The following is a 15,764-nucleotide window of genomic DNA, read 5'->3' as shown; positions in this document are numbered from 1 at the left end:
GTTTCCATGTCCTGGCCCTGTTGCTATTTGGGACCAGATCATACTTTGTGGTGGGGGCCATCAGGGGTGTTGTAGGATGTTGAGCGGTGTCAGCAGCCTCTACCCAGATTCAGCTAGCTCCCTCCTCAAACTGTGACAACCAAAAGTGTCTCCAGATAGTGTCCATCACTCCTGGTCTATGTCACTAGGCCTCAGCCCTGCCCTGTGGGGACAGGATGGGAAGACCCAGGTTGGCCTCAGTGACCCTCACTGTCTGGCTGACTTTGTCCTGGCAGCCCGGGTTGGAAGCCCCTTTGGGGGCTCCTGCCATACCCACGTGATAGCGTCTATGATTCTGGAGACCAGGAGAGCTGGGTTCCTTCCAGACTGCCCCCAGGGTTCAGATCTGAGGATGCCCCGTCTGTGGTGGCCTCCACTGGGCCACATCCCGGTGGCCTGACCCTGTGTATTACTTCCTGTCTTGACTTGGGACTGGCTCTGGGTCTTGCTTTACCAATAGATGTGGTAGAAGTAACCTGGCATCACTCTGGCATGAAGGAAGCCTGGTGGCTTCTAGTGTGTGTGTGTGTGGGGGGGGGGGGGGCGGGTCAGTATCCACATAAAGAGCCCCCACACGGTGGGAAACCAACCCATACCAGGGAGGCCACCACTGCCCTCTGAACCACCTTAGGAGTGCATCCTTCAGTCCGTTGAGCCACCCTTGCTGAAGCATGGAGGGCAGACAAACCACAGCCTAGTCTCTCCCTCAAGGAAGGACATCTGCTGCAGCTGAGTTGATCTCTAAACGGTTCTTCCCTAAACCTCCCAAGGCTTTTTTGAAAAGCACTCCAAAGAGGCTGACAATTGGAAAGCCATGGCCATGGCATGCTGGGGACAGGGAACTGATGTGAAGGTGCACCCAGGGCCTCAAACAAGCAGACATTTGTGGAAATGCACTCTGACCAACCTGGGGCATCCTCACCGCATTCCCTGAATGGCCAGTGGGTTTGGAACTGGGCCACCAGAAGCCAGTCTCAGCCCTTGGGAGCCTATCCTTGAAGCCTGATGGGTTGGAAGGGCAGTTACTTTTAGGACCATGGTCACCAGAACCCCTACCCCTACCCACCCTCGCAAGTTAATACTTGGCCACATGACTAACCAAGGGCCCCAAGGAGTCACCCCTTAATCCTGAAGCTGACCCATTAAACAAGGTGTATCTGCCTCAATTAGCAAAGGTGTAACTCACAGCACTAGGATGCTGCTAGGACTCAGAAACCAGGCCAGTTCACTTGACCTTGAAACATTCAATGCCTCCAGTCTCCATACAACCCCATGGGCTGGCTCCCTGACACCCAGCTCTGCAGGTGTCTCAGGACCTGTCCTGGGGAGGGCTGTCTGGGTGATGCGCCGTCAAGGGAATAGTACACACACAGGTTTTGGAGAGGCCATTCAAGAACTGCGTGGCTCCTGGGTAACTGCCGGCCCCTGAACCAGTTTTTATCTGTCTAAAGGGGCGACTAGCATGGCTCCATGGCCAGGGTAGCCAGAAACTCCAAGGAGAGATTGCTGGGAGCACATGATCCCAGACTTGGCCAACCTCAGGCTCCCAAGATGAGTTGCCCTGGACCAAAGGTCCCAGTCCCCCTGGCTCCTGTGGCAAGGTGCACTGGCCCAGGGTTCCTACCTGACCACTGCATTGAGTCACCTGTCGAGCCTTCTCTAAGCCAGGATAGCGACCCCCAGAGGACTGTGCCCCAGCTCAAGGCCTAAGGTTGGCCAAGGAGACCCCTAAACAAATGGGGGCAGCTGCTTGAGGATCTTCTGAGTTTAGAGAAAGAACCCATTTGTGCTTTTCGACTCTAGACCCTCTTCCCAGGACTGCATTCTTTGGCAGGATAATGACACAATCGGTCCTTTTACCTGGAAGCCATCCTCGGGACTAGACAGCAACCAACAAGCAGCTCCTGGGCCACCTAAAACCACTGTCCCAGCAAGGGGGCAAATCCCCACAGGAATGGCCCAAAGTGCAAGACAGGATGTGACCAATTAAAGTCTATTTATTTGTTTGTAATCAGACAGAACACTACAATCTGCTCAACACTGGGCTAGACACTGCCGTGATTAGGGGCAAGGAGGAAGGGGCAGGGCAAGGCCTCGGCTCAATTATGCAAGTCCAAGGCAGAACCTTCTGGAAGACTCTTCCCTTACCCCATGGGGCAGAAATAAAAACCACATGATAACCGTTGATTCAGATTAGAGAGGACACTGAGCTGGGCCTCAGCTCAAAGTCAATGTCAGCACGGAGGGGGGACCAGTCAGTGAGAGTGTGAAGTGGCCGAGGAAGGAGAGGTGATTTTCCTGCGCAGGCTCGCCTTCATCTCGAGAAACCCCTTTCCCCCACCACAAGGCCAGAGGAGCCCCTGGGCTGGGAGTTCCGAGGGAGGGAAGGATGCCAATCCGAGGCCCTCTTGCTTGGTTGTTCCACCTTCTCCTCCCTCTCAGACTGTGCACTGTGGCGATGGCTCCAGGACACTGCAGCAATGCTGGGCATGACTCTGCCAACCCCCTTTACTCTGGAGGGCAGGGCAGGGAGCAAGCAGCTTTGGGGAATGGGGTGGAGGGAACGCCAGAAGCAAGTGATGTCCACATGCATGCTTCCTGGCACTGACACAGCCTCTTCTGTTCCCAGAGGCTGAGGACCACAAGGCAAGCGACTGCCCCAGCCTCAAAGACCAGGTCCTACTTGATCAAACACCACACTCAATTCTTCTTGTTTGCATATGGTCAGGCCTCAGAACTGCATCTCACGGAACTGGGGGGCTGAAAGGGAAGGCCCTTGGGACCCTCACCAGCACCTGTCCTCAGCCCGGCTCCCTGGGGCAGTTCAACTGAATGGCACATCCAGCATGTGATGGGTAGCTCCTCGCTCTCTGAGGCAGCAGGACTGCCAACAGAGGAGTGGGAAACCTTCCCATTAACTGACCACCATGCCAAGGAACTAAGCCCCAGAGCTCTGTGCTTGGGTGAAAAGCCTCCCACCACTTGCCAGCCCCTCCTGGGGAGGTAGGGGTTGCTCCTGCCCCCAGGCTTCTGAGGCTGGTTCTTTACAAGGGTTTGGCATTCCCTTTATTTTGCCCCTTCATTGTTCTGAGGCTCCTGTGTCTTTAGGGCCAAGTCTATCCGTAACACTTGGGTTCCTCCCTCCCAGGAGTTAATTCCGGCTTTGGAGGAGGGAGTTGGAAGGAACGGGCAGTGCAGGGGAAGAGGCCAGTGAGGACGTGCAGGGAAGGAAGCCCTCTCCTGCCCCCATACTCCCAGGACAGCAGAAGCAACTGACCACAGTGAACACTGTGGCCAGCCTATGAGGCTGGTGCACTCACATGGGGGCCAGACCAGGGCAAGAGCAGAAGTTTCCAGAGCAGGAAGGAGGGCTGGAAGAGCCTGCAGGAAAGAGAAGAGGGGAGCAGGAGTGAAGGTCTCCACAGAAACACTATGCCCACACTATGTCCGGCCTAGGAACCCACTGCTGACCCTGGGTGCCCCCGAAGGGTGAACCCTTCTCTAGACCCAGAGTCCCTTTTAGTGACATCTGGTTCCTTAGTCCCAGCACAAATCAAGGCACTGGGCATGCCAGGCCAAGTGGCCACGGAGCACGCTGTGTGAGCCTGGCTCAAATCAACAATCTGCTCTAGGCCGTGTCCATGCAGAAGCGGATGAGCCCTGGGGTCCCCATGACCCTTTCCAACTCTGATGTTCTCTGAGGTCTGAGAGAGACGGGCTCCCCATAGTACTCATGGTGTTCAGAAGGGGCCATGTCTATATCTTCATGTCTGTATAGGTTTATAGGCATACAAATATGTTTGAAAAGAAGTTTACCAAAATATTAGTGGTTTTCTCTCAGTGATGAGGTTTTACTTTTTTTCTTCACACTTTTCTATATGGTTTGAGTTTTAAAGTAATGACCATGTAACATGTTTATAATCATAATAAAAATAAAGCTATTATTTTGAAAGAAAAGAAAAAAAAAGAAGTGGCCATGTCTGAACAGAGCCTCATCTATAAGGTGCCCACCTCAGGGAACGTCATTGTGAGCTGATGATGCGCTGGGGTTAAAGCTGACATCAGCCCCAGGCACCCCTGGAAAGGTAATAAGTGGTATGGATGGCGGGGTCGGGCAGAGAAAGGGCTTGATCTTTTGGTACCTTTCCCACTTCTGTGAATGCATTATTTTTTTAAAAGTTGTTCAAGGGAAAAGATGAGGTTCTGGGCAAGGGCTCAGGACTCTGCTTTCCTCCTTCAAATTTCATATATATACACACATACATATATATATATATATATACATATATATATATATATATATATATATATATATATATATATACATATATATCTTATTGATTTCAGAGAGGAAGAGAGAGGGAGAGAGATAAAACATCTATGATGAGAGAGAACCACTGATTGGCTGCCTCCTGCACGCCTCCTACCGGGGATCGAGCTCACAACCCAGGCATGTGCCCTTGACCAGGAACTGAACCCAGGACCCTTCAGTCCGTAGGCTGACGCTCTATCCACTGAGCCAAACCAGCTAGGGCAATCCTCCTTCAAATTTCTGAGAGGCCGAAACCGGTTTGGCTCAATGGATAGAGCATCGGCCTGCGGACTGAGGGGTCCCAGGTTCGATTCCGGTCAAGGGCATGTACCTGGGTTGCGGGCACATCCCCAGTGGGAGATGTTTCTCTCCCATCGATGTTTCTAATTCTCTATCTCTCTCCCTTCCTCTCTGTAAAAAAAAAATCAATAAAATATATATTTAAAAAAAAAAAAGTTCTGAGAGTTGCTCAGGAACTACCTCAGCCCTTAGTGCAGCAGGTGCCTATCCAGAGCCTTGTTTATATTGTTGGAAGTGCCAGGCCTCCATTTCTCAAGACCATCATGCCACTCAGTTCTGATCCCCTGTTCCCCACCACCTGTTCTGGCATACCTGTTGGAGACCGGGCATACCTGCCCCACGACGCTCTGCTCCCGAGCCCATGTAGCACCGGGCCTGCAGCTGGGGCAGGTGATGGGCCAGCTCCCCTGCAGAACACAGTTGAGGTCAAATGGCCAGGAAGGTGGGCTCCGCAGGGCGCCAAGGGGTGGGACCTGCTGGAGGCTGCCCAGCTGGCATCACATGGTCCGGCTGTACTCAATGCCGCCCTTGGTGGAGATGCTCGACCACGGCAGGAAGCTGCAGAGCAGGCTGTGGGCCTGGCGGTAAATCCTGTGTGGGATGGAGCAGGGGCTCAGGTTTGCTAGAGCAGAACCCAGGTGCTGGATGTAGTCCGTGGGACTCTGTTAAGGAAGACTCCAACTCGCCTTCCCTGCCTGCACACCCCTGGAGTGGCACTGTCAGCAGAGGCCCAAACAGCAACCTGCAGGACTGAATGCAGACAGCATGCCGTCCTCAAGGGAGGCTGAAAGTCCACTGAGCCTCTGCAGAGTGCTGGAAAACCTCCATAGATAGAAGGGCCTCCACTATGCAAAATAATAAAGGCAGCATGTGCGTACAAAAGGCCCTTCCAGGTGAGGCCTCAGGCACACGGACACACAGACTAAGGTTAACAGACAGGGACTGGGTGCTGCAGGGAGGGGTAAAGCAAAAGAGCAAGTGTTCCTGGTCCTCCCCCTACCCTCAGTCCTCAGAGGGGCAGGGCCTCATTCCTGTGACATAGGGGGGTCAACAGTGTTAAGCCCTTAGCACAGAGACCCAGTTTCACATAAGCATGGAGACCTGTGGGCTTTGTACACCTCTCTCCCATTTATTTCCCTATGAAATGGATAAATCCTAGACTCATTTATTTACTAGTAATTACACACAGGTACATGTACACACAGTATTTTCTGGGCCACACCCTATGACTATTAAGAAGTCTTCTAGCTTCCCTCTTACCTGTTTAGGGCCAGAGATAGTTAAAAGGGAGGGAGCAGGGAAGGGACACACCACTGGGTCACATACCCTACATTCTGGTAAGAAAGGTTTGAACTAAGTGTTCAAAATAGCAAACAACACTTTCACCTCCCTCATCTGCCTTCTCCCTGCCAGCACGCAGGCCGCACCAGGGCAGGGGCTTTGTCTATTTTGTTCACTATTGTAGCCCACACATACCAGGAACAGGAGACTCTCAACCAATACTTATTGGGTAAATAGATGGACGAATGGATGGTGGATCTTGGACCAGGAGAATTAAAAATCCACCTCTTCTACTGGGCTCAAGTCCAGGGAACAATGAATGCCAGAGCATGTCTGCTTTCCCAATAACTGCAACCAGACCATCAATTCCTGATACATGCAAATCAGATCTACCCACATCATCTCATCAGGAAAAAATGCATCCTGTGAGCTTGCTTTGTGAATGTCATCTGAAAGCAACCACAGCTCCAGCTGATGCTAGGAAGCCACTGTCTCTCACCCCTGAGAAGAAAAGGATATAAGATGGTCCAGGGAGGGTGGCCACCATTGATGTAGAGGACATAAGTGAAGCCATCTTTGAGGACCCCACGGATGGAATAGTAATAGGGGAGATAGTGGTGCTGCTTGAAGTCTCTGTTTTCGTAGAAGCTTATGGCTGTGTTGTTGGTGGTGAGGACGTGCAGGTAGATGGCTTTGCAGTGGTCCTGGGCAGTGGTGGATATGTGATCCTTTAAACTCTCAAGTAAAAGAGAACCTGTAGGCAAAGAAGCAACAGTCACGCATGGCGGGGCAGGTGAGGAGGAAGCATAAAGCAGATAAGGAAGTGACCTTCTCAGAGATCTCTATAGATCTCTCTGCCACTCTATCAAAGACTTCCCATAACCACCCACTGTCAAAGTCCCTAAAATCCCACAGCCAGACAGGGCCTGTTAGCTGCAGACCACTGGCTGTCCAGGGAACATATGCATAGTTTCCTCCCAGGGGCTGGATCCACAGTGGAGATTCACTAGCCTTTCAGACAACAGAAAGTGTAAACTTAAGCCCAGGAAAGTGTGGAATGGGCAGACCTGGGTTACAATGAAGCTTGCTGTGGCTGAGTGGGATGGGAAGTTAGAGACATCAGATAAAGAATCTGATCCATGGGAGCTAGGACTGTTTCATCAATTATGTTTTCTATTCTTAATCAAGCATACCTTGTGACCAGATATAAGTAGTGTGTGTGTGTCAGCAGGTGTGGTTAAAAGGTGCCCATTCTGTAATGAGGACCTTTGGGAGTTGTTAGTAATCTGATCTTGTAAGCTTTGGAACGAGGCCATACAGAAAGACCTGGTAATGTGTGGAAAGAGCATGGGCTGAATTGAAGGTCAACAGGGCAGTGGGTGGTGGTGGTGGAGTGTATATGCCAAAAATCATTATTTCAACCGCCCCTTACCTATGCCGTGCTTTCTGAATTCCTTCACTACTCCAAGACTTAGAATGTATGCAACTTGTGTGTCAACAGAGAAGTTGGACGCTAGAATATCTCCATCCTAAAGAAAAAGTCAGAAATAAAGTCAGGTTCACAGTTGAGGCACCTGGTCCCACTGCAGAACATATCTCATGTGCTGACTCTCCCAGCCACAACACCTGGGGGGGCCACTGGAGCAGGAAGGTATAGAACAGAGAATAATGGAGAGTCAACCCCATCCCATGGAAACAAGAGGGTGTGGGCCTTTCTGCTAAAAGAACAACACTCACAAAAAATCGCTTCTCTTTGGAAGGGTGGTAGACCATACAAGGAAGGACACTGATGCCAGACAAGTGAAGCTACGATGGTAAAGGAAATGACTATGCTGTGTGGGCACTATATGGTGCTCACGCGTGTCAACTGACACACTACGAGATCAAGCAGCCAGACAAACACAACGTTTTAAAAGTTTAATTAGCCTTGTGGCCTGTGTGACTCAGCTGGTTGGGCGTTGTCCAGAGCAAGGTTGCTGGTTTGACCCCCAGTCACACACCGGGGTTGCAATCTTGATCCCGATTAGGGGATGTGCAGGAGGCAGCCTCTCACACCGATGTTTCCTTCTCTCTCCCTTCCCCTTACTTTCTCTCTAAGTATCAATTTTTAAAAATCTTTAAAAAAAAGTTTAATTAAATTAAAGGATCCTTTGCTGCTTCCAGGTGGTCTTAAGAGTACAGAGGGTGGGGAGTCTGAGTAGCCTCTCTGCTGTCCACACCAAGCAGAGTGTCACACCATGGCCCACCAACCCTTGTGGGTCTCTTGGTTCAGAGATAAAATTCTGGACTGAGAGAGTTGTGAATTTGACCACCATGAGGTTGATGTTCTTCTACTTTGTAAAGAAGGCTTGGTGGATTCTCCCCCATGGAAAGAAAGCTTGGTGACTTGGCCTCTCTTATCCCTATCCACTGTTCACTGAGTGGCTCCCGTGTGCTGGACATGGGTTGGCCTATTCCTGTCCCTACTCACCACTCTCCTGGCCCTGACCCCGGCCCCAGCACTCCACATTACAGTTAAGCTGGACAGAGGCAAACTCAATCTCAGGGAGGTATCTGTATTGCTCTTGTTACCTGAAGCCCATGGAGGGTCAGGAAGGTAAAGCAGGTACTTCATTCCCCAGCTGATGTCTTCTGACAGCCCCTGCTCTCTTTCCTGTGTTGAATTCATTCTGCCTCTCAGCAGGGCCAGAAAAAGTGCCAGAGTGCAAAGGCTCTCCTGATACTCAGGAAGTAGAAGGAAAGGATCCCAATCTCTGCCCTCATGGGAAAACCCACACATTCAAAGGAGTGCAGAGATCTAGTCACCATGTGTGTGGGGCTGGACAGTTGCTTGGGGCACACAGGAAGAGCTTCATAGAGTGAATTTTGGGGAACAAGTCAGGGGACGGTAGGTGGGGGAGTTTGTTCTGTGAAAAAGCAAAAGATATTGATGCTTGCTGAAAACGCCAATGTTTCTTTTTTTGCTGTATCTTAGCACAGAAAAATGGAAGAAAAAAAATGAGAAGAAAGCTAGGATAGAAAAGTTACTCTTAAAAGAAACCAACTTTGCCAGAATCTAATTACAGGCAAATTAGAGTAGACCTGAGTGGGTTGGGTCTTTAAAAGGGAGAGAGATCTGCCTAGCTAGCTCAGTGGTTGGGCGTCAACCTAAGAACCAGGGGATCATGGTTCGATTTCCAGTCAAGGAACATGCCCGTTGCCAGCTCTATCCCCAGGAGGAGGCAGCCAATCTAAGATTCTCTCTCATCACTGATGTTTCTATCTCTTTCTCCCTCTCCCTTCCTCTCTGAAATCAGTAAAAATATATTTTGAAAAATAAAACAAAAGGGATAGATATCCTTCTTGCACTTTTAAATAAATAGCCTCAAGCCAACAGATAGAAGCAGTTGCCAGTTGTTGGTGGGGTTTTTCCCCTCCTTGGAGTAAATACCTATGTATAAATGCTACTCAGTCACTCTATAAGATGATCCAAATCATTAGGCAGAATGTTTTTTTTTAATTTATTTACTTTGAAGATTTAATTGTGTGTGTTTTTTTTTTACGTGCCCTTGACTAGAATCGAACCTGGGAACCTTTGATTCACAGGCCGATGTTCTATCCACTGAGCAAAACTGGCTAGGGCTAGGCAGAATCTTGACCCAAGTCAACCACATGAAAAAATGTGTTGGTGACCATAACATCACATTTTACATTTAGAGCAGGACTTGCTAACTCAGGGTCCAAAGACTCTCCAGGGTCTTAAATAGATGTTGGAGGGGTCTATGAAGTTGAACAGGAAAAAAAAAAAATATTTGTTTTTACTAACCTGTAACTGGAATTAGCATTTCCTTTAACAAATCACAGCAGTATTAGCAGTTTCTGTGACACTGTCACCAATACAAATGACAGACCCTTACAACTCTGCAGATTCTCAGTGAATCATTTACACCCCCTCCCAATTTCAAAATGACAGTCATTAGAAAGAAGCCTGCAGTTAGGATGTGTTACTTAATGTACATATGACTGTATTACGTACACACAGAAAGAAACCACCTGGATATTAGTCTCATACATGGTCTGAGCTCCTAAGGGAAAGGGCCACAGAGCAGGCAGTGTGATTCTGTCCCAAGGGCCTGGCAGCCCCATCATTGCCACACATGCTTACCTCCTTGTGTATCTTGGTCCTACTTTTTATTTCAGCTACTATCATTCCTACAATGGTACCCCTGTAGGTTGCAGCAAGGGAAAAGAACTTCTTGTTGGAGGTGATGTCACGATACCATGAGTCTGGGTACCTGAGGAGAACAAACTTAGGTGAAACTGCCAAAGGCCAAGTCCAACTAACCTCATGCTTCAGACAGTGGACCCACAGGGGACTCGAGGCAACTCTGTCCACTGCTCCAGGATTGATAAGGAGCCTGCCCAGCACTTAGTCTCCACCAAAGTGTATCATTCTCAGTGAATTATCATCTTAAAGCAGCAATCTATCCAGACAGGATGGGGAATTTCTGATGGAAAAATTATTTTACAAGATAGAGAGATAAGAGGGGGGGAACTTCCCATGACATTGTCTCCATGAGAGCAGTACCTGGAGGGGCAGCTGGAAGAGTTCAAACTCAAGACCCAAGGGGAGCAGAAAAGAGAACGTTTCATGCAAAGCCCTATGACAGTGATGAAAGACAGATGACTCAGCCCCAGTAAGGAGTTTTGGTGAGGGAACAGGACATTCTGGGTTTATTGGTCTGTGGGTCTGGGACATAACAAGTTAGTCCAGACGCCTTTCCTGAGACCAAGAGCTGGAAGAGGGTGGAGACACAGTGGAGAGGTGCTCCACTCGGGTCTGCTCTGCAGAGGCCACTGACCACCCACCAGAAGGCTCTACGAGGCCTGGCATCGCCCAAGTTCCTCTCCTGATGGCAGTGGGTGAAACCAGAGGTTAAGACTCATAGAAACATGATGTTTAGCAGGGCCTTGTTTATTTTTAATTTTTAAAAGTTTGTACTTATTTTTCTCACAACAAAAGCTCTATGTGCATATTACAGAAAAATAGAGAAAATAAAGACAAGCAAAATAAAACAAACTTGTAGCTACTAATAATCTACCCATTCCAAAACACCAAAAACACTTTGCTAGATAGTATATATCTTCATAGGCTTTTATCTTATGCATGTTTTCAAATAAAAGTGGAATTGTGGTACATACAATTTTCTAGTCTACTTTTTTCACTCAATATCTCACTAAAAAACTCTCCTTGTCAAGTATATCTTGATGACAGATTTCACTTTTCCTGGCTGAATAATATTTCATTTTCGTATGCAGATATCCTAATATATGTCAGCCATTCTTTACTGTTAAGATACTTAAGTTGCTTCTCAATTTTCTGACTTACAAATAGCAGTACATCGAACATCTTTGTAAGTAAAGTTGGTGGTACTTAGCAAAGCCCTTTTGGAGAACTCTTTGCATAAGGTAGAGTGAGATGGAAAAGATCTGATTGCCGTCAGGGAGCAGGGGCTGGGCTCCTCTGACAGGCAAGGTGACTCTGGGCCACCATGGCACCTCCAGGACATCCTCACCTCTGCACAAGCCTTCCAGCTTCATCAGATCCATGGGCATTACCCCACCCCTCCAATCTGCAGCTGCAGGGCAGAGGGCACCACTTAACTTACTCAATGGGGAACCAGTCGCCACACAGATGCTTCACAGTGTCTATGTCATCGTGGCAGAGGAGGCGCAGGCTGACCTCGCTGAGGGCGCTGGATGGCACCACCTCTGTCATTCACACCTGCAGGGAGAGAGGTGGGGTCAGGAGAGCAGCCAACCTCCCCTAAACACCCCACCAGCCCACAGATCCCATCATGGCACATTCACTTCCTCTTCCTCCTCCTAACCTGTGACGCAGGAAAGATGGGAGGACTAATGCCCCGCCATGGATGGTGGTCCCCTTTAGTAACTGCATGAAGCTCACAATAATCTGTTGCACCAGGTGTCACAGTCACCCCCACATTGCAGACAAGTAAACTAAGGCTTGGGAAGGGCTGGCAGGATGGGGACCTAGTGTCCCCTCACTGTTTACTTGGAAACTCCTGAACCCCCAGAGAGCAGCCTGCCTTTGGTCAGTTTTCTCTCTCCTTTCTGCCCCTCTTAGGTGCCCTTTGAGCACCACTCCTCCCTGGCCAGTGTCCTGTCTCCCTCACGTCACCATTTCTCCATTGCACATAGCACACAGCCCCAGCAGTCCAACTTCTCCCGACCTGGGCCAGTGGCCATCAACACCATCAGAGCAGCCTGGGCAGGGGCCAATGACCTGCTGGATTTCCAGGAAAATTGGCACTCGCTAGGTGGGTCATTTCTCCTCCCTTATCCAGCAAACGAAACTCATGAGTGAAGAGAGAGAAACAGGGAGACTTGCAAGGCACTAGAGGTTCAAATCAGGGTCAGGAGTTGCTGACAATTATTTTAAATCAGGAAACTACATTCAGCCCAGGTTGCTGATGAAGCAGCTGCCCTTGGTCCAATTAAGATAAGGCAAGGAAGCAGGAAGGAAAGTCAAATATTAGATTCTGACAAAGGGAACACAGGAGCCTTTCTTCTTTATGTTGAAAGCTGGTAGTAAAAGGCAAAGGACCATGCATTTACTACATCTTTTAGGATAACTGTGTAGTTCATCCTTGATGGATGAGGAAAAATTCTTTCTATAGAATAGAAGAATGAAAGCCAATAAAAGTAGAAATAATGATAGAATTGGAATGTCATCACTTTAAAAGTGCTGATGAAAATAAATGACTCAAGCAAGAATCATCAAAGGCTTTTAACCACACAGTGGAGGATGTTGGGGAGCAGGTGTGAAGCATGGAGGCAAAGTACCTGCACCCCCAGGACTTACCAATCACCAAGGAAAAGCCTTTCAACCTCAAGATCCTGCAGTCACAATTCCCCCAGTTATGGAGCCCAGCCTCTCTGACCAGTGCCATGCATATGACATCCACAAAGCCTTTAGGTTTCTGCCTAAGCCAGTTGTGTCTCCAGACCTAACTTCACGACTACAGATAATAGCTGGCACACAGGCATGTATATTCAACAGCATCGTGACAGCCAACAAACACAGAATGCTGATATTCTACAAGATGAGCAACCTGGTCTCTTCAAAAAGTCAATGATGCCCTGGACAGTTTGGCTCAGTGGATAGAGCGTTGGCCTGTGGACTGAAGGGTCCCAGGTTCGATTCTGGTCAAGGGCACATGCCTAGGTTGCGGGCTCCATTCCCAGTATGGGGTGTGCAGGGGGTAGCTGATCAATGACTCTCTCTCATCATTAATGTTTCTATGTCTCTCTCCTTCTCCTTTCCTTTCTGAAATCAATAAAAATGTATTTTTTTAAAAAGTCAATGCCATTAAAAAAACAAAAGTGGACTAAAAGAGACAAGAAGATCTATAACCAAATGTAATATATAACACCTCTACTAGAAAAAAAAATCAAAATCTTTTGTGGAAATTTAATTATGTGCTAGAAAGCAAATAAAATTGCAATTAACTGTCTTAGATGTGAAAGTGGTTATGTAGAAAGTCTTAGGAGATGCATGTGGAACACTCTGGAGTGAAGCATTATGAAGTCTAAAACTCACTTTAAATGGTTCAAAAAATGAACCCTGGCCGGTTGCTCAGTGGTTAGAGCGTTGGCCCGTGCACCAAAGGATCACAGTTGGATTCCCAGTCAAGGGCACATACCTGGGTTGCAGGTTTGATTCCAGGGCTAGCTGGGAGGCAACCAATCTATGTGTTTCTCTCCACCCCCCCTTCTACTCTAAAACAGCGGTCGCCAACTGGTGGTCCATGAGGTCCAAAAGGTTGGCGATCGCTGCTCTAAAAGCAATGGAAAAAAATATCCTTGGGTAAGGATTAACACAAAAAGAGGGGAAAAAAGAATGGCTCCTTTGAGGGCCAGTCCTGGGCTGGCAGTCCCCCAAGGACCAGGTGCTACTGGGCAGTCAGGCTGATGACAGAAGCCCCACAGTCTGGGTAGTGACAAGTTTGATGCTGTACCCCCTTCCCCTTTATGGTACTAGCCAGCTGGGGGTGGGGGCACATGTGGAGTGGGGCTACCTTGTGACCTTGAAGCAGACATGGGGGGGGGGGGCTAGGGAGGAAGGAGGAGGTACTGCAGGAGCTCTGTGGCTCTGGGGCCACCTGAGGTTCAGTCTTTCTAGAATACACTGGACTCCAAGGAGTGGGGACTGTGCCACCTTGACCTGTCCCTCTACACAGCATGACTCAAGAGTCGAAATGAGAAGGGACCTACTTTCTTCTCCTTTTTGTTTTTAGCCAGCACCTGGACACTGACCACGTGATGTCTGCAAAATGGGGGTGGGGAGTAGGACGGGCATCCTCCTGTGACCCTGTTGGCAGCACTGGGTACCCTCACCAGGCCTGCAGGCCAAGAGGCTCAGAGGGGTATATGAAATGGAAACTCTTCAGGACAAGAACCGGAAGCGTTCCTGCCTGAGGCCTAGTGGATCCCTACAGATGTTAGGTCCGGAAGAAGCTGAGGTACCTACCACCTACACCTTAGAAAGGAGCAGCATTCCCAGTAGGCACCCTACTAGAGAAGACTAGTTCTTAGAAGGGGACAAAGCTGGTCTTTGGATGCATGACCTTGATGGAACCTCTGAGAGCTGAGCTGACCCAGACAAGTCTCTCTGGGCAGAGATGACAAAACAGGGCCATCACAAAAGTTAATGTGAGAGGCCTATTGAGAAAGGGCAGGTCACAAATGCTGGGCTGTGCTTATTTGAGTTCTTAGCTCCAAACACAAAACAAAAACAAAACACCAACCAAACATGAAAAAGCCCCCGACTTGGCAAATCTAGTCTTTCCATGTCACCTGTTTTATTCTTTTCACTGGGATAGGCCTTCAGAAACCAAGATACTGTCTGGTACAATGTATTTTAAACAGCTTGACTACCTGGTCCCTACCCAGTAGGGCCATTCCAATACTTAGCACCCCCTTCCATGGCCAATGCTCCAGGTCCCCGTCCTCGATGGCACCCAGGACATTCCGATGAGTGTGACCTCAGGGACCTCATGCTGCCTAAGTGGCTACCTCTTAGGAAATGGACTGGTCGACCAAAAATGGCAAGTCTTGCATTTTTCATGAGTCAATACTGTCCAAAATATATCCTAGCGGTCACTGGCTTGGAGGTGACTCCCCTGTCATCCTAGATAAAGGGCTGTTTTGCTCCACAGAACACAATTGTACAGGTGCAAGGGGTCCACCCACCAAAAGCAGGATGGAGCCCAGCACATCACATTCCCCAGTAGGAAACACAGCTTCCCTGGAGATTTCTACACAACCCCCACCTCTCAGGCAACACTCCCTTTCCCTACAAAGGGAACAAATTCCATACATACACACAAATCTTCTAAAAACTAAAAGTGGTGTTAATATTGTTAGGTATGAGAATAGCATTGTGGTTATGTAGAAAATGTCCATATTCCTTAAGAGATGCACACAGGATATGTAGGGTGAAATGACAGAATGTTCTGGAATTTAATTCAGTTGGTACAGAAGTGCAAAATGTTAATAACTGTTGAAATGGATGATGGGTATGGCAAGTGTACATTTAAAAATATTCCTAATTAAAATTAACCACCAGGGCCCTAACCGGTTTGGCTTGGTGGATACAGCGTTGGCCTGCAGACTGAAAGGTCCCAGGTTTGATTCCAGTCAAGGGCATGTACCTTGGTTGTGGGCACGTACCTTGGTTGTGGGCACATCCCCAGTGGAAGGTGTGTAGGAAGCAGCTGATTAATGTTTCTCTCCCATCGATGTTTCTAACTCTCTATCCCTCTCCCTT

General features: G+C 48.7%; 1 protein-coding gene across 8 annotated transcripts in view; it reads right to left on the bottom strand.

The window, feature by feature from the left end:
- Window positions 1–2,016: 2,016 nt before the first annotated feature.
- Window positions 2,017–15,764, bottom strand: part of NAA60 (N-alpha-acetyltransferase 60, NatF catalytic subunit) — a 30,288-nt gene continuing 16,540 nt past the window's right edge. For 4 of the 8 annotated variants that reach the window (XM_059692934.1, XM_059692935.1, XM_059692933.1 and 1 more), the window contains 6 exons: window positions 11,581–11,696; window positions 10,077–10,206; window positions 7,365–7,461; window positions 6,432–6,686; window positions 4,964–5,242; window positions 2,017–3,420 (listed from right to left, as the gene is read on the bottom strand). In XM_059692934.1, the coding sequence (XP_059548917.1) occupies window positions 3,356–3,420; window positions 4,964–5,242; window positions 6,432–6,686; window positions 7,365–7,461; window positions 10,077–10,206; window positions 11,581–11,690 (936 nt within the window). In that variant the 5' untranslated portion in view covers window positions 11,691–11,696 and the 3' untranslated portion in view covers window positions 2,017–3,355. Of the gene's footprint in view, window positions 3,421–4,963; window positions 5,306–6,431; window positions 6,687–7,364; window positions 7,462–8,737; window positions 8,902–10,076; window positions 10,207–11,580; window positions 11,697–15,764 lie in introns of those variants that run through there. The other 4 variants (XM_059692939.1, XM_059692940.1, XM_059692937.1 and 1 more) reach the window with 4 other exon arrangements.

The sequence above is a fragment of the Myotis daubentonii genome, chromosome 4 (genome assembly GCF_963259705.1).
Source record: "Myotis daubentonii chromosome 4, mMyoDau2.1, whole genome shotgun sequence".
NCBI lineage: Eukaryota > Metazoa > Chordata > Mammalia > Chiroptera > Vespertilionidae > Myotis > Myotis daubentonii.
Note: the sequence above shows the minus strand (reverse complement) of the source record. Positions and strands in the feature narration are given on the sequence as shown.